Source organism: Lineus longissimus, chromosome 7 (assembly GCF_910592395.1).
Source record: "Lineus longissimus chromosome 7, tnLinLong1.2, whole genome shotgun sequence".
NCBI classification, from domain to species: Eukaryota; Metazoa; Nemertea; class Pilidiophora; order Heteronemertea; family Lineidae; genus Lineus; species Lineus longissimus.
The window spans coordinates 19,426,608-19,450,498 of NC_088314.1; the positions used below are offsets into that span (position 1 = coordinate 19,426,608).

Consider the following 23,891-nt stretch of genomic DNA (forward strand, 5'->3'; position numbering starts at 1 on the left):
TATAGCCTTGAACCAAATAAGGTTGCAATTCAGGGATTTCCGAAAGCTCCGGTTTTCGGAAAGGCTCCACAGATCCGGTTGTGATATCCAATTGTGACAAAAGTATGCTAGTACATGTATTGGGCTATTGTTATATGAAACCTCACATCTGGTGCAATGTTTATGATAATATCAGTTTTTATATACATGTATGAGGTTTTTTAGATTCTGCAGAGATGGATTGGCCTACTTTTCGGGGGGGGGGGGGGGTACAGAAAGTCCGGTCTTGGTTGTGGTTTCACGCCCTGTTTTGGCGTCTCCCATGTTATCGGCTTTGATATTGGTAAACACACCTGTAACCCCTCTGCTGTGATGTTGCATTTGGATCCGGTCAGGTGACCATCGCCTCTGTCTAGCCAATCAGAAGGCCCCATTTAATGGTACTTCCGGTTAAATCTGAATTTGGAAATGGGGGGAAATGGACGAATGGATATTTAGTCGTCGAGTAGAAATCCATTATCCGTTTCCAAGAACAAACTTCCCCCCAAAAATGAAATGATTCAGCGGCGGTTTGAGTGGCAGACAGAGGACATGCTGTGCCACGGTAGATGGCGAAGCTAATTAGTTTGTAACGTGTGATCGACGTAGCCTTCAAAAGGCAAAACGCGGTAATAAATCTATTTAATAAGATTAGCATAAAACCATTCTGTTGATAAATCGAGTTTGCTCACTGCAACTGAGTCAATATGATTCTGTATTAAGTCATTGACAATTTAATTTAGCATTTTGTCACTTTACATAAAACCGAGATGACACGCCGGGGAATAGTATTTGCAAACACATGGGGTAATCAATCAAGCCAATTGTTAATTGAACTCTTCTGACTTGATCAAAGTATCATTTAATTAACCATATCATTTGATAATACTTTATAACACAGGCCTAAATGATGGTTTTAACCCCCCCCTCCCGGCGTGTTATAGGTCTGAGGTATACATGTCACGTAATCGTTTGCTGCTTGAGCCCTGCAGCGATCCTCCTGATGCACTTCAGGGCCTCTCACTCGTCCGGAACACGGGCCTACAACAGACCCTCAAATTACAACCCTCGGCTCCGCCTCGGATTTTGGTCTACATTTTCTGTCTTGTACAACCAAGGACCTCCAACTCGGTACCGTGACTAAGAATGGGTGCCCCGGCTATGTTTAGAGGGAGTATATGACCATGAGGTTCAGGATGGTGCTGTATTGTGCATTCCAATGGATTGCTCAATGGTAAACGCTCTACTCGCATCCCGAGATCAGGCTATTTTACTCCTATGTCATAAACAAAATATCGACAGGCGGAGTAGCCTACACTGAAAACCATTGGTTATGCGAGGATGCTCTATTCGACGATGGACGTTTTTTATTTCAACAGAGTAAGCAGAGAGGAGCCTGTATGGAGAAGGCGGCGTTCCGACATGTATCAAAATCAGGTACTGTAGGCCTATAAACGAGGAATAATAAAACACATGCTTTGAATTTACCCACCATCCCCTTGGCCTATCTAAACTTTGCAAGACGTGTACAAAACCACCTCACAACACTTGCGAACATCATTATTGGTGATCAGCATTTAGTCTTGCTACATGAGGAGGCGCATCCATGGATGCGAATAGGCACATTATCCTAACCCCACACCCAAGTCGTCCCTTACATCACAGTCACAATCTTGATTTTGTCAAAGTCTTGAACACATGAGAGAATAAAACACATATGAGCTGTAAGCATATAATTTCACGCCATCTGTTACAGTACATTAACATGTACATATATATATATATTACTTAGCAGTTTATCTGGACCCAAACAAGGAAAAGAGATTTCGCCGAAAAGTCCTATTAGATATGCAATAGGCAAGGAAATTCATAGCAGAGTCCACAACAATAAGAAACAAACCGACTTTCCTACCATAGTTAAAAAAGATATTATCATCTGGGAAATTAATACCACCAAGGGTTGCGAGCCGGTCAATGCTTGCGGGCGTTTCACAAATTGTGAATACCAGGGCCACGGATATGACCATGATTGTTGCCTGATTTTGACCTTGGTCGCCTTTGCCGTGACCTGCCGCGCCTTCCGTCATCTTGGCACGCTTCCGCATCGCTCTCCTGAGGGTGATGATAAGAACAGTATTCAGAATATAAATAAGAAAAAGAGGGACGAGAACCAAGGCGACGATATATAGATACTTGTCATATTCGCCTTCCCACTCCCGCCAGAATATTCCGAGCTCTTCGACCCCAGTACATAGGTTTACTCTCTTTGAGAGGTACTGGCCCCAAAATCGCGGTAAGTGGCACCCAAAAGAAAAAATTGAAATAAAAATCACGATTTTCGTCAGGGCGCTTTTGGTGCAGTAACGTCTTGCCCAGAGTGGGAATACAATATTGACGAATCGCTCAATAGTTAGCAAGACGATAAGCCAGTTTCGAGTTTGCAGCGTGCTGAAGTAGAAGGGGAACGTAGCGTAGTAGATCTCGGCGCCAATATGATAATCAGGCCTTGACGAAACTTCGATTTTATTCTTCGAATAGACCACAATATGACGGACGAAGAAGTACAGGACGCATGTGATAAGGTATAGTAGATCACACACTGCTAATGCACGTAAAAGAAATAGAGAGGTGTGCGAGGTTTTCTCCATGCGAAGCACGATAAAGTTTATGACGTTTAGGGCTATCCCCAGTAATGCAACAGGCGTCAATGCACACATGTACAGATAGAAAATGTCGTCGTAAACCTTTTTATAGATGCATTCCTTTTCGTAAATACCCAGGGGGTCCTCGATGTCGGAATTCGGCAATTCGGTAGAGTTCGACATGTTGTTGAGAATGGTAAAAAAACTTCGAAGTATAGCGACGACTCGACGCAGAAGGATTTCGCATCTATGATATCACGTGTATGAACTGCCCTTTATTCCCTGGCGGCGATAACCTATATTACGACTTGTACAAACATATTTACTGAATTGTTGAGCTGATGATAACAATTTTACTCGCTGCACTCTGGCAATATCTGAGAGAGAGAGAGAGAAGGTATGAATTTACCAGCAATTCCGAACTTACCAGCTCTTCCGTCACCCATGCAACACCCCGGTCCCGAATGCATTATGATGCATTGTAATGCATAGGCACAGTGCATCGTATAGATAGTTTGCCGATGGTACTTTTTCTAATGCATTATTGTGTGTCAATGTGCATCCTTTTGGGCGGGTTGTTGAATGACTGGCGGAAGAGCCCATAAGTTGGGAGTTGCTGGTAATACTGAGCATCAATCAGCCTTGGGGTTGGACATTTGAGGTAGATACATCAACACTACCGATATCGCCTTCCCGGCGCATCTTGGCGAGTATCATTGCAATATCGATAAAGTTAGATTAGGCGCGGTGGACCGCCATAGTGCGTCTCAAGGACGCCCATTTCACAGGGAGTTTGAAATACAAAGAGCGACTCACATTCAAAACCATTGGTGTAACGAGGATGCCGTTATTGATAGGGCTTATACACATTTTATTGCTAACCCAAGTATGAAATGTGACTTGTTAGCAGTAAAAACGCGTACAGTAGCTAACTTTGCGATGGTAACTCATTTGTTTTTACTTGCGATGGAGATCATATCCGTAAACGGAACCAGAGTCTTTCAAATAAATAATTTATTTAAAAGTCTCTGACAGAATCAGGCGGAACAAATTAGAATGTGTGGTCTCTCTTGTGAATCGCACTGTTACTGACCCTACTGAACGATAGGGTGCACTGGCATCATATGATATCAACAATACGTCATTATTTACGGTTGTCGCATTGGTGTAAAATTCATGGTGATGGCACTGGTATATATATTCTACAAATGCCCGCGCAGTTGCAGATGGCATTTGCTACGCAGTGTGAATTTAATTTTCATATCTGCACACAAAGCAGCAAAGCGCAGCGCGACTGTCAGTTAACCGGCGATTGCAAAATTGTCGCGTCTGTTTATACCACTCTCCGTGTTGCGTCTTTTGAAAGGCACGGAAGTCACGTGTAGTATTGACAGTCGTGGCCTCTAAGAACCGTACCATAATCCGTTAGAATACAATAGGGTTGGACACTTTTCCAGGGGGTCATCTTTACTTCTAATACATGACCAAAAGTTGACAACACTAGCGAAGCTGAATTCATACTCCGACGCGCGACTATCGACGTGTATTGATTGCGCACTGGCGCGGAATTAACAAAACAAAACGTTGACGCCGATGGTCGCACGACGGAGTATGAATTCGTATTTAGAGGCCCGATACATCATTAAACCTCTGATGTATATTGAAAATGTACACTCGGCATGAAGTGGAGCTGAAATCGTATTTGTGGTGGTCGCATTGAACAACTAAATGCCGACCTCTTTTTCAGCTACGAGTATACTCGTATATATTTGGGAGTTCCTTCCGTTGACCGACTACGAGAATGTTCGGATAGTGCCATAATATCGACTGCACTCAAAATCTAACAGTGGCGCTTGTGACCGGAATTCAAATATCGGGCTGACGGATCGACATTGAACTTTATAATTGGTATAAAACATCCTAATCCTTCTTCCCGGACCTCCGTTTTAGAAGTTTACTATAGCTCAATTTACTTGCTCTCTTGTCGCACTCACGAGGAAAATAACAACGCACACACAGAATAAGTGATGCGAATTATGAATATGAATCAAACATGATGATCGGTGGCTCCGTTTGACTGAAAGGCTTATTTCACCTGATTTCAGAAGCTGTTGTAATTTGAGCTGTTTTCCGGAAAGCTATTACCGGCGATACTACGTGTAAATTGGTTGGTGACGAGAGTTATCACCGCAATTAACATGAACAGTTATAGATGTTTTTGCTTTTTTATCATAGATTTATTTTATAGGATGATGATAAAAATTTGAGTGGTAGGCCGTCGTAATTTTATAACAAAATACTGGGTATTTACAATAAAACGCCAATTTGACCGAAACCGAGAACATGGTCCTGAAATTAGCCAGGATCCAAGTAATTCACCCAACACGATCAAATTGATTTTGACAGAAACTGATAGCGTAAACCTTGTAAATTTTTTTATATGAAATTCCATGCCCATCGTCCAGCTGGTAGGCCTGTAGTCACACCCGCACGCAGTGCCTTGGTGAAGGCTTCAAACTCATGGTTTCTCTGACTGTCCTTTGTATGGGACATTGAGGAACAACCACAGACTGCCACTGTATGGTTAACTGTCCACAAAGGTCTAATTTTGGTTTGGTCAAAGCCTTACAAATATGAGAGAATAAAATCCATATGACCTGCAAACATATAATTGCACGCCCTTTTGTATAATTACATTTGCAATTTATCTGGATCCGAACAAAGAAAATAGATTTCGCCGAAATGTCCTATTAGATGTGCAATAGGCAATGAAATTCAACGCAGAGTCCACAACAATAAGAAACAAACCGACTTTCCTCCCATAGTTTAAAAAGAGATTATCATCTGGGAAATCAATACCACCTAGAGTTGCAAGGCGGTCGATGCCAGCCGGTGTTTCACAAATTGTGAATACCAGGGCCACGGATATGACCATTATGGTTGCCTGATTTTGACCTTGGTCGCCTTTGCCGTGACCTGCCGCGCCTTCCGTCATCTTGGCACGCTTCCGCATCGCACTCCTGAGGGTGATGATAAGGATTGCATTCAGGATATAAATCAGAAACAGAGGGACGAGAACCAAGGCGACAATATATAGATACTTGTCATATTCGCCTTCCCAGCCTCGCCAGGATATTCCGAGCTCTTCCATCCCAGTACAAACGTTTACTCTTTTATAGAGGTACTGGCCCCAGAATCGCGGCAAGTGACACCCAAAAGAAAAAACTGAAATAAAAATCACGATTTTCGTCAGGGCGCTTTTGGTGCAGTAACGTCTTGCCCAGAGTGGGAATACAATATTGACGAATCGCTCAATAGTTAGCAAGACGATAAGCCAGTTTCGAGTTTGCAGCGTGCTGAAGTAGAAGGGGAACGTAGCGTAGTAGATCACGGCACCAATCAAAGGAGGATACCGCGGTGACGTCACATCACGTGATCCCGACCCATATTAGTGATCGCTATGGCCAATCAGATTCAGTCTACTGACAGCACCAGCGCTGAACACATCTCCACGTCTCACTGTCTGGTGCGCTCCTGTACACAAAAACACCAATAGACATGAAATATTGCAATACCTAGTATGGATTCTTCCTGTGTAAAATAAAATTTACAGAGCAGATTAACTTCCACGAATAAAAAAGACGTTTGGCGTGGCTAAAGTGCGGAAATAATGTCTCCGCTAAAATACACTACGAAATACACTAGGCAATGCACTACGCAATATACAGTAGAGATGCAGTTGAGTTTGTTATTGTTTTGACTTAGAAGCCCGCCCATATCATAATATATTCATGTATTCATGAAGTATGAACTCATTTCTGTCCCATACAACTCTAAGAACAGTCAATTTCTCCTTAAATCATCACCGAAACCGCGATATCCGCAGGAAGATTTCGTTCTAGTGTCCGAAAATGCATGATCTTACAGGGGCGCTAACTCGACAAATAGAGGGGATCTATGGGGATCTATGCGAGTTTTAGGTATTACAGGTCTCGAACTTGTAAAATCTGTAAACATGCCTCCAAATCCCATTATGATAATGAAGAGATTGCCCTATATCTGGGAGACTGTTTTGAAACCATCGCTAATTTTGGAAGATCGGTGCCGGCTATTTGGTTTAAAAAACCCTATTTTTCCCCATCAAAACAGCACTTTTCATTATTCAAATGATAGCTTATTGTCTGAAGACTTATTTCATAGCAGAAAAGTACTAATAACTCTGACTTGATGCGAAAAATCTAACTTTTTTGATGACTTGATTTTCCCTTGGCCGTGGATCGAGTTTGTTTACAATATGCAGCGCCATCTTGGAAAAGCCGTGACGTCACCGCGGTATCCTCCTTGGCACCAATCTGAAAATCAGGCCTCGACGAAACTTCGATTTTATTCGTCAAATATACCACGATGTGGCGGACGAAGAAGTACATGACGCATGTGATAAGGTATAGTAGATCACACACTGCTAATGCACGTAAAAGAAATAGAGAGGTGTGCGAGGTTTTTTCCATGCGAAGCACGATAAAGTTTACAACGTTTAGGGCTATCCCCAGTAATGCAACAGGCGTCACTGCACACATGTACAGATAGAAAATGTCGTCGTAAACCTTTTTATAGATGCATTCCTCGCCGTCGGGATTCGGCAATTGGGTAGAGTTCGACATGTTGTTGAGAATGGTAAAAAAACTTCGAAGTAATGTGACGACTCGACGCAGAAGGATTTCGCATCTGTCACGTCACGTGCACATACTGCCCTTTATTCCCTGGCGGCGATAACCTATATTACGACTTGTACAAACATATTTGTTTACTGAATTGGTGAGCCAATGATAACAAGTTTACTCGCTGCACTCTGGCAATATCTGAGAGAGAGAGAGAGAGGAGGTATGAATTTACCAGCAATTCCGAACTTACCGGCTCTTCCGTCATGCATGCAACACCCTGGTCCGAAATGCACTATGATGCATTGTAATGCATAGGCACAGTGCATCGTAGATAGTTTGCCGATAGTACTTTTTCTAATGCATTATTGTGTGTCATTGTGCATCCTTTGGGGCGGGTTGTTGAATGACTGGCGGAAGGGGAGCCCATTATTTGGGAGGGGTTGGACATTCGAGTTAAAATACATCAACCCTACCGATCTCGCCTTCCGCAATTTGTTGAGTATCATTGTAATGTCGATCAAGTCAGATTGGGCGGTGGACCGCCACAATGCGTCTCAAGGGCGCCCATTTCACAGGGAGTATGAAATATAAAGAGCGGAACATATTCAAAACCACTGGTATAACGAGAATGTCGTTAAATGGGCTATACACGTTTTATTGCTAACTCAAGTATGAAATGTGACTTCAGCTTTCGGCCGGGTTAGCAGTAAAAACGCGAACAATAGCTAACTTTGCAATGGTATCTCGTTTGTTTTTACTTGCGATGGTGATCAGCGCACTGTAAGTTGTCTCGTAGGTGGGCCGCAATAGAATCAGGTCAGTTATACACCTTCATCACAACCCCACTACGGAATGACCACGGCCCGATTCATTTGTCCGCTGTAACAGAAGCACGTATGCAGAACAAAATGCTCAAGCGGAACAAACTCTCTCGTGAATCGGCATTGGCCCGACTGCACTGAACGATAGGGGTCACTGGCATCACATGATCACAACAGCAGCGCAACAACAACGCGTGATTATTTACGATTTGGTAAATGTTGTTGTTGCATTGGTGTAAAATTCATGATGATGCATTGGTATATATTTTACAAGTACCCACCGTAGACTCGCCCCACTACAGCTCATTTTGCAGCCGCGACTAGGTGCTTTTTTGGATCCAATCTAGAAGTGCCGAATCAAGTCTCAAGAGCTTGATTATAATGGCCCCACCTGCATAAGACCCGAATCAGCATGTTCAGAAATTATTTGGTTGAACATTTGACTAATTTTCAAAATGCTATGTAGTTTGGAGTAATGCAACGCACCTATAGCTTTCAAGCATCTACCATTAACACTTTACTTCAAAGAGATGATGCTATTTCAGATATATTTAACGGCTGATACTGAGTATATACGCCGGTATAGATATAAATGTACACGTAGTGGCAGAATAGGCTCAGTAACAACATCTTTGGGTGGTTCAGACACCATATCACTGAGAACAAAAAACGTTGCAAAAGCTAGTTGCAGATGGCATTTGCTACGCAGTGTGAATTTATTTTTTACATCTGCACACATCAGAGCAGCAAAGCGCAGCGCGACATGCCAGTTAACCGGCGATTGCAAAATTGTCGCGTTTGTTTATACCACTGTCCGTGCCGCGTCTCTTGAAAGTCACGGGAGTCCGGTGCAGTATTGGCAGTCATGGCCTCTTAGAACCGTATCTACCTACCATAATCCGTTAGAATACAATAGGGTTGGACACGTTTCCAGGGGGTCATCTTTACTTCTATACCGGCAGCGAGGTGGCAACACTAGCGAAGCTAAATTCATACTCCGACGCGCGACTATCGACGTGTATTGCGCACTGGCGCGGAATTAACGAAACAAAACGTTGACGCCGATGGTCCCACGTCGGTGGTCGCACGTCGGAGTATGAATTCGTACTTCGAGGCCCGTTGCATCATTGAACCTTTCATGTGTCGAAAATGAACATGAACTGGAGCTGAAATCGTATCGTTGGAGGACTGGAGCAAAATTCGTATTGAACAACTAAATGCGGACCTCCATTTGATCAGCGTGTATTGAACTTGTTACCTGGAAACGATATTAACCTTCTAAGTAGGCGTTACCTTTGCCCTCCCGTTGCACTAACGAGGAGAAAACCGCACCGAGAATAAGTTGAAATTCGTTGATGCGAATTATGAATATGAAGCGAACATGGTGATCGGTGGCTCCGCGGCGTTGGACTGAAATGCTTACTTCGCCTGATCCGACTTCAGAGCTGTTGTAATTTGAAGCTATTACCGGCGATACTACGTGTAAAGTGGTTGGTGACGAGAGTTATCACCGCAATTAACATGAACAGTTATAGATGTTTTTGCTTTTTATCATAGATTTATTTCATAGGATGATGATAAAAATTTGAGTGGTAGGCCGTCGTAATTTTATAACAAAATACTGGGTATTTACAATAAAACGCCAATTTGACCGAAACCGAGAATATGGTCCTGAAATTAACCAGGATCTAAGTAATTCACCCAACACGATCAAATTGATTTTGACAGAAGCTGATAGCATAAACCTTGTAAATTTTTCTAATGTGAAATTCCATGCCCATCGTCCAGCTGGTAGACCTGTAGTCACACCCGCACGCAGTGCCTTGGTGAAGGCTTCAAACTCATGGTCTCTCCGGCTGTCCTTTGTATGGGACATTGAGGAACAACCACAGACTGCCACTGTATGGTTTCGAAATTATTGGACTCTCCGATTTTTCGGCTCATTCTGTATAATTCAGTCAGTCAAAATGAACCCTGGACCCAAAGTATATTTCACGCCCGTCACCAGATTATGAACTGTCCACAAAGGTCTAATAACGAAAATTACTAATGTCTTGGCACTTGCCCTTAATATTTACGTAACACGACTGGACTACACCAGAACTGTCCATGTTTGTTTCATGGCGGTGTCTGGGACCTTCATTTTCCAAGAAAACACTCAAGAATCCACCCTGCTGTTGTGAAATGAACAGCGCTGGTGTGTTCTTCGAGATCGACGACTGTCGCTTATACGTGTCCTTTCGGATAGCGGTGTTGTGTCATTTTCGTGTGAATCGTTTCGTAATAAACTAAACCGATGGTATAAAAAGAGCAGGTAGCGCTCGAGCCACTGTCTGAGGAGGAACCAAAGAGCCTGTACGAATCGTAAAAGGTAAGTTATGCCGCATACAACATATCCGCTTTGCCAATTTAGAACACGAAAAAGATTTTCGGAGGAAACCTCTGTCAAAATTACCCCAAATGTCTGGCCAGTATGAAATATTCAAAGAACATCTCGCCGATTCCGCCAACTCTCCTCCCTGGTGTCGATTAGGTACTGCACCTGTAGAACAAATCTCCATTGACCTTTGGCTTGTGTGTATTTGGCACGGCTTTCTCTTGTCCGTGGGTACTTTGGGCACTGGGTTATTTTATTCCCTAGTGTTTGTTTTGTCATTTGGGACAAACTAGTTGTTTAGATGGCAACCTGTACTATCCTACCATTAACTGAACACCTGTTTTAAGGGTTTTGTCGCCGGCAACCATTTTCTTACAAATTCCCTCTGAGAAATATTGCGGCTTCCCGTGCATCGTGTTTGCACGTCAATACTGTGAGCACTACCAGTCGCGTGCAGAGAATGGACACGTGTACTTATTTTGGCAAAATGTTTTGTTCCTGCGGCATACTGTATATTCCGCATCACCGGGGATAGACGTCTCTTTTCAAAAGCATAATTTAGCCCCCAAACATCTTCATTTTATGCACATCACTTGATGTGTGCTGCCGTACTTTTAAATTGGCCATTCGTATTTGATCATTCCAGGTTGTTGGTTGTGTGTGCTGACATGGCAATCTCTCTTCAGCTGCTGGCGTTGCTAGCGTGTCTCGTGGTGGTAAACTCCCAAATGGGTAGGTACAGCAAGTTTAGGTAAAAAAATCTGCACCGAAATATGCACCGAAATATGCACCGAAATATGCACCTAGTTTTCAATATATATACCATTTCCTTTCAGTTGACATAACAAGGCAAGATTACTGGGTTCTTCTTGGACCAAGGATCGAACCCTCCCCAGAAGGCCTCCGTGGACTGACGCTGGCTGCTACCGGAGGAACGACTCCTACCCAAGGTCCTGATGGTCTCAACGCCTGGGTGTTCACCGGCCAGAACTACGTCAAAATCACCAACGACGGAACTCTGAACCTCGCCAGCGATAGCTTCACCATTGCGACATACGTTTACCAAGACGCTCTACGGAACGGGCCTATTCTCGAATGGCGTGGTAGGGGACCGTATGGAACGCATATGTGGATTTGGAGAAGCAAGCTCTTCGTCAACCTTGATGCTTTCACCGGAAAAAATGCCGCACAGTACCACAGGACACCGCAAGTTGGGAAGTGGTCTTTTGTCGGAGTGAGTTTCAACCGTACTAGCGGAGCTCTGATGATGTGGGACGATGACGATGTGATGACACGAAATGTAGGGGTGATTGGAGACCGCGATATGGATGGAGACTTGTACATCGGCGTCCGACCAGCAAATGTTAACTATAAGTTCACCGGGAAGCTTGCTGGAACCACCTTGCTGAAATGTGCAATCAACGAAAAACAGATCCAATCATTGAGGAGGCAGATCATCGAAGCTTCCAAACCAGCAGGTATGTATATCAACTAATAAGCTAAAGGTGACCATTCCAACTATCCGCGATATTCCCCCACCTTCGTAACTCTCCGCACCTACCCTGTCGCTCATTTGCCATTAAATCCTTTTGAGAATTGCTTCGCTTCTAAAAAACGCAGTTATCGCCCTGCGTTTCTTCTCCATGCCAAAACTGAGCAACGTGTACAGTAATTGGGGAGGACTTCCATTGCGCATGCCGTGACAACTGGCTAGGGAAAGTCTGCCGAAGTCAGATTAACTGTAAGTTGTTGCACAATGAACTCTCTCCGCTCAAAGTCTAGTTTACATACCCGTAACAACCAACAACACATGTCGCGGATCCACTGACCTCGCCAAAAGGCAATAAAGTCGTCTGGTTATAAACTATTTAATAATGTTTTAGATCCCAAGACCTCAATTCATTTGCTGGCAATATTGCAACTTCTAGTCGATGAACAAAAATGTATCTTTCATCAATTTTGTTTTTTCTGCAGTTGACATATCCGGCCTTCCCTCGTGGCTCCTTCTTGGACCAAGGATCGAACCCTCTCCAGAAGGCCTCCGTGGACTGACTCTTGCTGCTACCGGAGGAACGACTCTTGCCCAAGGTCCTGATGGTCTCAACGCCTGGGTGTTCACCGGCCAGAACTACGTCAAAATCACCAACGACGGAACTCTGAACCTCGCCAGCGATAGCTTCACCATTGCGACATACGTTTACCAAGACGCTCTACGGAACGGGCCTATTCTCGAATGGCGTGGTAGGGGACCGTATGGAACGCATATGTGGATTTGGAGCAGCAAGCTCTTCGTCAACCTGGATGCTTTCACCGGAAGAAGTGCCGCACAGTACCACACGACACCGCAAGTTGGGAAATGGTCTTTTGTCGGAGTGAGTTTCAACCGTACCAGCGGAGCTCTGATGATGTGGGACGATGACGATGTGATGACACGAAATGTAGGGGTGATTGGAGACCGAGATATGAATGGAGACTTGTACATCGGCGTCCGACCAGCAAATGTTAACTACAAGTTCACCGGGAAGCTTGCTGGGACCACCTTGCTGAAGTGTGCAATCAACGAAAAACAGATCCAATCATTGAGGAGGCAGATCATCGAAGCTGCCAAACCAGCAGGTATGTATATTAACTAATAAGCTAAAGCAGACCTATTTCTTGGTGAGAAGAATGTATCAGTTTGTCGCGATTGAACATGTGCTCACCTTTTATGAAAACTACAAATCCAACTATCCGCGATATTCCCCCATCTTCGTAACTCGCTTCTAAAAACGCAGTTATCGCCGTGCGTTTCTTCTCCATGCCAAAACGGATCAACGTGTACAGTAATTGGGGAGGACTTCCATTGCGCATGCCGTGACAACTGGCTAGGGAAAGTCTGCCAAAGTCGGAATTAACTGCAAGTTGTTTCACAATGAACTCTCTCCGCTCATACCGGTAACAACCAACCCGCAACAACCCAACAACAGGTATCGAGGATCCATTGACCTCGCCAAAAGGCAATAAAGTCGTCTGGTTATATAAACTATTTAATGTAAATAGTTTATAACCAAAGACCTCGATTCATTTGCTGGCAATATTGCAACTTCTAGTCGATGAACAAAAATGTATCTTTCATCAATTTTGTTTTTTTCTGCAGTTGACATATCCGGCCTTCCCTCGTGGCTCCTTCTTGGACCAAGGATCGAACCCTCCCCAGAAGGCCTCCGTGGACTGACTCTTGCTGCTACCGGAGGAACGACTCTTACCCAAGGTCCTGATGGTCTCAACGCCTGGGTGTTCACCGGCCAGAACTACGTCAAAATCACCAACGACGGAACTCTGAACCTCGCCAGCGATAGCTTCACCATTGCGACATTCGTTTACCAAGACGCTCTACGGAACGGGCCTATTCTCGAATGGCGTGGAAGGGGACCGTATGGAACGCATATGTGGATTTGGAGCAGCAAGCTCTTCGTCAACCTGGATGCTTTCACCGGAAGAAGTGCCGCACAGTACCACACGACACCGCAAGTTGGGAAATGGTCTTTTGTCGGAGTGAGTTTCAACCGTACGAGCGGAGCTCTGATGATGTGGGACGATGACGATGTGATGACACGAAATGTAGGGGTGATTGGAGACCGAGATATGGATGGGGACTTGTACATCGGCGTCCGACCAGCAAATGTGAACTACAAGTTCACCGGGAAGCTTGCTGGAACCACCTTGCTGAAATGTGCAATCAACGAAAAACAGATCCAATCATTGAGGAGGCAGATCATCGAAGCTGCCAAACCAGCAGGTATGTATATTAACTAATAAGCCAAATGTATCAGTTTGTCGTGATTGAACATGTCCTCTCCTGTTTGAAAACTACAAATCAACTATACGCGATATTCCTCCACCTTCGTAACTCTCCACACCTACCCTGTCGCTCATTTGCCATTAAATCCTTTTGAGAATTGCTTTGCTTCTACAAAACGCAGTTATCGCCCTTAAACTCGTTTTAGATGCCTGCGTTTCTTCTCCATGCCAAAACGGAGCAACGTGTACAGTAATTGGGGAGGACTTCCATTGCGCATGCCGTGACAACTGGCTGGGGAAAGTCTGCGAAAGTCAGATTAACTGTAAGTTGTTGCACAATGAACTCTCTCTCCGCTCAAAGTCTAGTACATACCCGTAACAACCAACCCGTAACAACCAACAACACGTGTCGAGGATCTATTGACCTCGCCAAAAGGCAATCCAGTCGTCTGGTTATAAACTCGTTTTAGATGCCTGCGTTTCTTCTCCATGCCAAAACGGAGCAACGTGTACAGTAATTGGGGAGGACTTCCATTGCGCATGCCGTGACAACTGGCTGGGGAAAGTCTGCGAAAGTCAGATTAACTGTAAGTTGTTGCACAATGAACTCTCTCTCCGCTCAAAGTCTAGTACATACCCGTAACAACCAACCCGTAACAACCAACAACACGTGTCGAGGATCTATTGACCTCGCCAAAAGGCAATCCAGTCGTCTGGTTATAGACTATTTAATAATGTTTTAGATCCCAAGACCTCAATTCATTTGCTGGCAATATTGCAACTTTAGATTAGTCGATGAACAAAAATGTATCTTTCATCAATTTTGTTTTTTCTGCAGTTGACATATCCGGCCTTCCCTCGTGGCTCCTTCTTGGACCAAGGATCGAACCCTCCCCAGAAGGCCTCCGTGGACTGACGCTTGCTGCTACCGAAGGAACGACTCTTACCCAAGGTCCTGATGGTCTCAACGCCTGGGTGTTCACCGGCCTGAACTACGTCAAAATCACCAACGACGGAACTCTGAACCTCGCCAGCGATAGCTTCACCATTGCGACATACGTTTACCAAGACGCTCTACGGAACGGGCCTATTCTCGAATGGCGTGGTAGGGGATCGTATGGAACGCATATGTGGATTTGGAGCAGCAAGCTCTTCGTTAACCTGGATGCTTTCACCGGAAGAAGTGCCGCACAGTACCACACGACACCTCCAGTTGGGAAATGGTCTTTTGTCGGAGTGAGTTTCAACCGTACGAGCGGAGCTCTGATGATGTGGGACGATGACGATGTGATGACACGAAATGTAGGGGTGATTGGAGACCGAGATATGGATGGAGACTTGTACATCGGCGTCCGACCGGCAAATGTTAACTACAAGTTCATCGGGAAGCTTGCTGGAACAACCTTGCTGAAATGTGCAATCAACGAAAAACAGATCCAATCATTGAGGAGGCAGATCATCGAAGCTGCCAAACCAGCAGGTATGTATATTAACTAATAAGCTAAAGCAGACCATTTTCCTTGGTGAGAAGAATGTATCAGTTTGTCGCGATTGAACATGTGCTCACCTTTTTTGAAAACTACAAATCCAACTATACGCGATATTCCCCCATCTTCGTAACTCGCTTCTAAAAAACGCAGTTATTGCCCTGCGTTTCTTCTCCATGCCAACACGGAGCAACGTGTACAGTAATTGGGGAGGACTTCCATTGCGCATGCCATGACAACTGGCTAGGGAAAGTCTGCGAAAGTCGGGTTAACTGTAAGTTTGTTGCACAAGGAACTCTCTCCGCTCATACCGGTAACAACCAACCCGTAACAACCAACACGTATCGAGGATCCATTGACCTCGCCAAAAGGCAATAAAGTCGTCTGGTTATAAACTATTTAATATAAGTAGTTTATAACCAAAGACCTCAATTCATTTGCTGGCAATATTGCAACTTTAGATAGTCGATGAACAAAAATGTATCTTTCATCAATTTTGTTTTTTTCTGCAGTTGACATATCCGGCCTTCCCTCGTGGCTCCTTCTTGGACCAAGGATCGAACCCTCCCCAGAAGGCCTCCGTGGACTGACTCTTGCTGCTACCGGAGAAACGACTCTTACCCAAGGTCCTGATGGTCTCAACGCCTGGGTGTTCACCGGCCAGAACTACGTCAAAATCACCAACGACGGAACTCTGAACCTCGCCAGCGATAGCTTCACCATTGCGACATACGTTTACCAAGACGCTCTACGGAACGGGCCTATTCTCGAATGGCGTGGTAGGGGACCGTATGGAACGCATATGTGGATTTGGAGCAGCAAGCTCTTCGTCAACCTGGATGCTTTCACCGGAAGAAGTGCCGCACAGTACCACACGACACCGCAAGTTGGGAAATGGTCTTTTGTCGGAGTGAGTTTCAACCGTTCGAGCGGAGCTCTGATGATGTGGGACGATGACGATGTGATGACACGAAATGTAGGGGTGATTGGAGACCGAGATATGGATGGAGACTTGTACATCGGCGTCCGACCGGCAAATGTTAACTACAAGTTCATCGGGAAGCTTGCTGGAACCACCTTGCTGAAATTTGCAATCAACGAAAAACAGATCGAATCATTGAGGAGGCAGATCATCGAAGCTGCCAAACCAGCAGGTATGTATATTAACTAATAAGCCAAATGTATCAGTTTGTCGTGATTGAACATGTCCTCTCCTGTTTGAAAACTACAAATCAACTATCCTCGATATTCCCCCACCTTCGTAACTCTCCGCACCTACCCTGTCGCTTATTTGCCATTCAATCCTTTTGAGAATTGCTTCGCTTCTAAAAAACGCAGTTATCGCCCTGCGTTTCTTCTCCATGCCAAAACGGAGCAACGTGTACAGTAATTGGGAGGACTTCCATTGCGCATGCCGTGACAACTGGCTAGGGAAAGTCTGCCAAAGTCGGAATTAACTGTAAGTTGTTGCACAATGAACTCTCTCCGCTCAATGTCTATTTTACATATCCGTAACAACCAACAACACGTGTCGCGGATCCACTGACCTCGCCAAAAGGCAATAGTCGTCTGGTTATAAACGATTTAATAATGTTTTAGATCCCAAGACCTCAATTCATTTGCTGGCAATATTGCAACTTCTAGTCGATGAACAAAAATGTATCTTTCATCGATTTTGTTTTTTCTGCAGTTGACATATCCGGCCTTCCCTCGTGGCTCCTTCTTGGACCAAGGATCGAACCCTCCCCAGAAGGCCTCCGTGGACTGACTCTTGCTGCTACCGGAGGAACGACTCTTACCCAAGGTCCTGATGGTCTCAACGCCTGGGTGTTCACCGGCCAGAACTACGTCAAAATCACCAACGACGGAACTCTGAACCTCGCCAGCGATAGTTTCACCATTGCGACATACGTTTACCAAGACGCTCTACGGAACGGGCCTATTCTCGAATGGCGTGGTAGGGGATCGTATGGAACGCATATGTGGATTTGGAGCAGCAAGCTCTTCGTCAACCTGGATGCTTTCACCGGAAGAAGTGCCGCACAGTACCACACGACACCGCAAGTTGGGAAATGGTCTTTTGTCGGAGTGAGTTTCAACCGTTCGAGCGGAGCTCTGATGATGTGGGACGATGACGATGTGATGACACGAAGTGTAGGGGTGATTGGAGACCGAGATATGGATGGAGACTTGTACATCGGCGTCCGACCAGCAAATGTTAACTATAAGTTCACCGGCAAGCTTGCTGGAACCACCTTGCTGAAATGTGCAATCAACGAAAAACAGATCCAATCATTGAGAAGGCAGATCATCGAAGCTGCCAAACCAGCAGGTATGTATATTAACTAATAAGCTAGAGCACACACTATTTTCTCGGGGAGAAAACGTATCAGTTTGTCGTGATTGAATATGTCCTCTCCTGTTTGAAAACTACAAATCCAACTATACGCGATATTCCTCCACCTTCGTAACTCTCCACACCTACCGTGTCGCTCATTTGCCATTAAATCCTTTTGAGAATTGCTTCGCTTCTACAAAACGCAGTTATCGCCCTCAAACTCGTTTCAGATGCCTGCGTTTCTTCTCCATGCCAAAACGGAGCAACGTGTACAGTAATTGGGGAGGACTTCCATTGCGCATGCCGTGACAACTGGCTAGGGAAAGTCTGCGAAAGTCAGATTAACTGTAAGTTGTTGCACAATGAACTCTCTCCGCTCAAAGTCTAGTTTACATACCCGTAACAACCAACAACACGTGTCGAGGATCCATTGACCTCGCCAAAAGGCAATAAAGTCGTCTGGTTATAGACTATTTAATAATGTTTTAGATCCCAAGACTTCAATTCATTTGCTGGCAATATTGCAACTTAAGATAGTCGATGAACAAAAATGTATCTTTCATCAATTTTGTTTTTTTCTGCAGTTGACATATCGGGCCTTCCCTCGTGGCTCCTTCTTGGACCAAGGATCGAACCCTCGCCAGAAGGCCTCCGTGGACTGACGCTTGCTGCTACCGGAGGAACGACTCTTACCCAAGGTCCTGATGGTCTCAACGCCTGGGTGTTCACCGGCCAGAACTACGTCAAAATCACCAACGACGGAACTCTGAACCTCGCCAGCGATAGTTTCACCATTGCGACATACGTTTACCAAGACGCTCTACGGAACGGGCCTATTCTCGAATGGCGTGGTAGGGGACCGTATGGAACGCATATGTGGATTTGGAGCAGCAAGCTCTTCGTCAACCTGGATGCTTTCACCGGAAGAAGTGCCGCACAGTACCACACGACACCGCAAGTTGGGAAATGGTCTTTTGTCGGAGTGAGTTTCAACCGTACGAGCGGAGCTCTGATGATGTGGGACGATGACGATGTGATGACACGAAATGTGGGGGTGATTGGAGACCGAGATATGGATGGAGACTTGTACATCGGCGTCCGACCGGCAAATGTTAACTACAAGTTCATCGGGAAGCTTGCTGGAACAACCTTGCTGAAATGTGCAATCAACGAAAAACAGATCCAATCATTGAGGAGGCAGATCATCGAAGCTGCCAAACCAGCAGGTATGTATATTAACTAATAAGCTAAAGCAGACCTATTTCTTGGTGAGAAGAATGTATCAGTTTGTCGCGATTGAACATGTGCTCACCTTTTTTGAAAACTACAAATCCAACTATCCGCGATATTCCCCCACCTTCGTAACTCTCCACACCTACCCTGTCGCTCATTTGCCATTAAATCCTTTTGAGAATTGCTTCGCTTCTACAAAACGCAGTTATCGCCCTCAAACTCGTTTCAGATGCCTGCGTTTCTTCTCCATGCCAAAACGGAGCAACGTGTACAGTAATTGGGGAGGACTTCCATTGCGCATGCCGTGACAACTGGCTAGGGAAAGTCTGCGAAAGTCAGATTAACTGTAAGTTGTTGCACAATGAACTCTCTCCGCTCAAAGTTTAGTTTACATACCCGTAACAACCAACAACACGTGTCGATGATCCATTGACCTCGCCAAAAGGCAATAAAGTCGTCTGATTATAGACTATTTAATAATGTTTTAGATCCCAAGACCTCAATTCATTTGCTGGCAATATTGCAACTTTAGATAGTCGATGAACAAAAATGTATCTTTCATCAATTTTGTTTTTTTCTGCAGTTGACATATCCGGCCTTCCCTCGTGGCTCCTTCTTGGACCAAGGATCGAACCCTCGCCAGAAGGCCTCCGTGGACTGACGCTTGCTGCTACCGGAGGAACGACTCTTACCCAAGGTCCTGATGGTCTCAACGCCTGGGTGTTCACCGGCCAGAACTACGTCAAAATCACCAACGACGGAACTCTGAACCTCGCCAGCGATAGCTTCACCATTGCGACATACGTTTACCAAGACGCTCTACGGAACGGGCCTATTCTCGAATGGCGTGGTAGGGGACCGTATGGAACGCATATGTGGATTTGGAGCAGCAAGCTCTTCGTCAACCTGGATGCTTTCACCGGAAGAAGTGCCGCACAGTACCACACGACACCGCAAGTTGGGAAATGGTCTTTTGTCGGAGTGAGTTTCAACCGTACGAGCGGAGCTCTGATGATGTGGGACGATGACGATGTGATGACACGAAATGTAGGGGTGATTGGAGACCGAGATATGGATGGAGACTTGTACATCGGCGTCCGACCAGCAAATGTTAACTACAAGTTCACCGGGAAGCTTGCTGGAACCACCTTGCTGAAATGTGCAATCAACGAAAAACAGATCCAATCATTGAGGAGGCAGATCATCGCAGCAGCGGAACCAACTGGTAAGTTTCTCGACAATGATTCCTTAGTTATGAAAATACGTGCAAAGTTACTCCATGAATTCCCTCTACATCTAATGTTCGACCTAGTTTCTAGAGAGTAAAGCAAAGTAAGGGAAAGTGGTGAGATTATAGCCCATCCAGTGTAAAAAAGAAGCAGGCCATTATTATACATTTTTGGCCTTCTAAAGAAAACGAATTTCTCCTTGTAATTCGTGAAACTGTTTTTGTAGGATTGCACTTTTGTTGACTTTAAATGACTTGATTGCAGATTACTGAGTGTTGACATGACTGAGTGTTACTGAGTCTTGGTTGTATTGACTTACATGACACAGTAACCATGGATGCCTTTACAAAACAAAGTCGTCGAGAATGTGAAATGTGTAAAATGCTGAAAGCCTGTAATTATTTACTATCTTCTGAAAAATTTACAGAATTAACTTGGGGGTGGGATTTGCCGGACCAGGAGGATAGTACCCCTGCTTGACACCATGCGCCTCCACTAGTAGTATCACACCAGTGTTGATCTCTAATAATGACTTTCGCAAGTGTTACGAGGTGTGAATTTCAGGCAGGCCTATGGTTACACCCCGTTCTAGTGCATTGTTCATTGCAGTTCAACGATTTTTCAATGATCCTGTTTGGTGACGTTGCGGTCCTGCAGGAAGCCATTTCTGTATGAAAAACCAACATAACTTAAGGGACAAAGTTGTCCCTTAAGTTATCTGGTAATCGCTTTTATATCCAATGACATCGTACCTCGACAGCCAGATTTTTGTATTAAGCTGGTGCTTCCATGTACTGCTAGCACTATTGATCTCGAGCTGCACAAATGTATTACATATAACATTGTATTTTTCAGAGCAAAGCCAGAAGAAGCAGATAATATGCGAAAAAGCATCGGACACAATAAGCTGCATCGGCGGTTCTATCAACATAGTTTATGCCAACTACGGCCGTACCAATTCTTTCGTCTGCCCAGCTGGCCTCGCCTTCCAAAAGACCAACACCAACTGCCTCTCGGAGGCTGCCACCCTGGCTAAAGTCAGGAACGAGTGTCATGGAAAGACTACATGCAGCCTCTCCGTGTCGAATGAGGAATTTGGTGACTCGTGTTTCGGAACCACAAAGTACCTGGATGTGCACTACACTTGCAGGGGACTCCCGTGATGACTTTTAACTCGAAATTTAATGCTCTAAGCAGTGGTCGATAGCCGTTGTTTTTTTCGTTCCAAGAAAACGCACTTGTTCCACTCACTTGACACAAAAACCTGTATTACGGATTTGGTAACGAAGGTGGCAGCTGAGAAATGTACACGAGTTGCTTTTCCTATCGGTTGTAGGCCTACTTGTAAGTGAATATCACGGTAAAGAGCGGTCTTTTTACATGAAATCATGTACATGGTGTTTACGGAGTTGCAATACAAAACCAAAAGATTGTCTGAAGAGTATCATATAACTCTTTTCCGACCCAATGTGAATTGCCTTGGTTTTTCGATAACCTGTCGGTCCCATTTGCTGGTGTACTTATTACTGCTCAAAGGTTACACTGTTGCACTGCTCCAAAGGTCGCATATCATATTGATAAAATTCTTTTATTTTGATCTTGCACCTCAACGCTTTGTCGTGCTCTTCGTGCACAGAATGGGCTTGTACACATGTACAATGTACTAACATTGTACCTGTACATTGTACGTTATATGCACTGTACAGTCTGTGCACTAGGCACATTATTCGTGTATGTCGACTTGTGCACGACGCCATCATGGCAACAGCTCGACTTTTTCTCTCCAAATGTTCGTTGCAGTAAAACTCGTATAAAAATTTAAAAATAATGAACAGGTTGCTGAAATGAGGCAATGCAGGTTATCTGTAGTATACTTATTTACTTGCATAAAAAAGTTGTAATACCAGACCTCTCTGGTAGCTGGTTAATACACTGTTATGTCTGTTAATTCTTCAATAAAAACATTGGATCATGAAAGCTTTGTCTGGATGTGTTTATCATTGTTAACCACAGCCATGGATTTCTGAATCGAATATCGGTCTCTGCCCAAACCTGTGTTCGATCGAAAGAGTATTGCGCCAAGTAGAAAGGGTAGTTGTAAAACAAGAAACACAGAAACGAAACAGAAACACAGAAACACAGAAACGAAACGCAGAAACCAGTCTTGTGGCGAAATCTGGTCTGCAAACTCCATCTTGTTGCCATGGTTGTGGCCGCGAACGCGGGTGTAACTAAAACTGGTATTCAGTCGGAATGGAAGGAGGAATGCTCATTTCCCAATACCCCTTTTAGCCTCATCAACGTGTGCGCAGATTGGCAGCATCCGGCCTGATCGTGCCAATACACTACATGTATGTACTACACGGCGTAAATAGAAAATAGTCCTTCGAATAGCGAGTCCTGTTCTTTTGTACATTCCATGGCCTGTGCACGACACTAGGCTGAACTTCCCTACTGCAACCTCATTAACATAAACAGATATTTAAAGGGACTATTTAAAGGCAGCAGCTGGGCAGGCAAGATTGAGTTACTCCAAGTCCAAGTCTAGTGCCCGCCCCCCCCCCCCCCCCACTTTACTCTATTCTAGTCGCCAAAATTGGTCTCTCACGTCTCACATAACGTCGAAATGATTCACCCATGTACTGGTACCGTACCTTGCATTTAGTGCTGCATCAGACGGGATTTGTAGGATGATCCTGGTACTTCATGTAAATTGAACACTACAAGGCAAGATGTTGCACTGCACCTTCATTTAAAATAACATGCTGTAGGAATCGAATCGAACCTACCAAAGTACTACACCACCACCTCAAAAGACTTCACCCATATCGTGCCCCCCCCCCCCCCCCAAGTTGCTCCATGTATCCCCTCAACAACTCTATTGCATTCCGGCTGGCCGCAACCCACCAACCTCAGATTTTACTTTTAAACGACAATAACAACGGATTGGGCAAGGAAAGTATCGGCGTGCCGCTTGATTCCAACTTTTATGAAAACCCGTTTGATTTTCGTTTCTGCGTTTCGTTTCTGCGTTTCTGTGTTTCTGTTTCGTTTCTGTGTTTCTTGTTTTACAACTACCCAAGTAGAAATACTGTTTTGACTCAATGTGGTCGATTTTGGTGCGTCTTTTTCACATACATGTACGCCTTCACGTAATATACGTGTAGCTCGAAGCGGCCACACATTATGTGCTAATGTAGTATAAACTATCGGATGAAGTCCATTTGGGTGGTCCACTTTTGTCCCGACCCCCCCCCCCGAATCATGCTCTGTTGGAACCGCACTGAAACTTCACCTCCCTGGAG

At 44.7% G+C, this 23,891-nt stretch overlaps 1 protein-coding gene across 1 annotated transcript; it reads left to right on the plus strand.

Annotated features, from left to right (window-relative positions):
- The first annotated feature begins 10,485 nt into the window (after positions 1-10,485).
- Positions 10,486-22,563, plus strand: LOC135490703 (uncharacterized). Its single transcript, XM_064776080.1, has 13 exons — positions 10,486-10,513; positions 11,166-11,251; positions 11,356-11,997; positions 12,494-13,135; positions 13,656-14,297; positions 15,138-15,779; positions 16,299-16,940; positions 17,477-18,118; positions 18,355-18,471; positions 18,709-19,350; positions 19,587-19,703; positions 19,941-20,582; positions 21,442-22,563. The coding sequence occupies exons 2-13, from the start codon at positions 11,188-11,190 to the stop codon at positions 21,747-21,749; spliced, it is 5,742 nt and encodes a 1,913-aa protein (XP_064632150.1). The 5' UTR covers positions 10,486-10,513; positions 11,166-11,187; the 3' UTR covers positions 21,750-22,563.
- Positions 22,564-23,891: the final 1,328 nt, after the last annotated feature.